A 1,115-nucleotide genomic window follows, 5' to 3' on the forward strand; every position below is an offset into this window, starting at 1 on the left:
AAAAAAAATTGAAACTTCATACAAAATACTCATCTCTCCATGATGCAATAAATTTCACATAAAAAAAATTGCATTCATCACCATCTCAATTATTAGTGTTCATCAAATTCATGCATCTACAAATCTATTCAAACCAGAGCTTAAAAAAATTCTCTTGTAGCTTTGATTCAATGTATACTCAGATTTGGACACTCAAATTCATTATTACAGTCATTTACAAATTTTAATCTCTAAATCTATAAAGTCAATAGTTTTTGCAAATTATATCACGCTAAATGTAAATTTGCAATTTGATTCGTAAAATATTTTTTAAAATTATGAACTTTATGCAATAATTTATAAAGCTGGCCCTCTCGGCCACCTCAGATTCTCCATTTTACGTCTGAGATTGAGGAAAGCGAAAGAGGGCGGCAAAAGGAAGGAGGGAGAAAGCAACCTCCGATGGGACGCGGCGGCGACGGTGATGTCTCCTCCCGTCGCCTGCTCAGTAGCATGGACATATCGCCGGCGGAGGATGCGAAGGGGGAGAAGGCGGAGGGGGTCCTTTTATGGTGGCGGCGGTCCAGCCGGAGGAAGCTCCGTCTTGTTGGGTTCGATGAGCTGCCAGATTACCTCAAGGACAACGAGTTTATCCTCAATCACTATCGCGCTGACTGGCCGCTTCTTGATGCTCTTCTCAGCGTGTTTTCCTGGCATAACGAGACCCTCAATGTCTGGACGTGTGTAGATCGATCGATTTCAGATCGGAACCCTAGCTACGTTTTTCTTCTTTATGTGCGGCATTTTATTAGTAATTGATCATTGATTGGAAGGTTATGATTGCATTTGTCAGGCATTTGGGGGGTTTCTTCCTATTCCTTGCGCTCACTGTGGCGGGATGCGTCGACGGCCTTGAAAAGCTCCGCAGCAACTTCGCTCCCACCATCTCCAGGCTTGTTGCTTCTGTTCTGATATTTTTTATTTGTTTGTGTTTTAAAAATATTCTCTGATTTTTGGCTGAAACTACTTTCTCGTTGCAGGATGATGCTTTTATCGATCAATGTTCCGATCCGTAATAACTACTCGGCAAACACTATCTCGGTAAGACAAGCGTTTCTCTGTATTTCGTTTTGTGT

At 41.6% G+C, this 1,115-nt stretch overlaps 1 protein-coding gene across 1 annotated transcript; it reads left to right on the forward strand.

Moving 5' to 3' along the window:
• Positions 1-356: 356 nt before the first annotated feature.
• On the forward strand, positions 357-1,080 carry LOC110034863 (heptahelical transmembrane protein ADIPOR2-like; the record flags this gene model as incomplete). The annotated part of the gene is given in 3 exon segments (XM_020739101.1): positions 357-719; positions 833-931; positions 1,020-1,080. Coding segments are annotated over 3 exon segments (438 nt in total), but the record flags the coding sequence as incomplete, so codon positions are not given.
• Positions 1,081-1,115: the final 35 nt, after the last annotated feature.

The sequence above is a fragment of the Phalaenopsis equestris genome, unplaced genomic scaffold (assembly GCF_001263595.1).
Source record: "Phalaenopsis equestris unplaced genomic scaffold, ASM126359v1 Scaffold194095, whole genome shotgun sequence".
Lineage (NCBI taxonomy): Eukaryota > Viridiplantae > Streptophyta > Magnoliopsida > Asparagales > Orchidaceae > Phalaenopsis > Phalaenopsis equestris.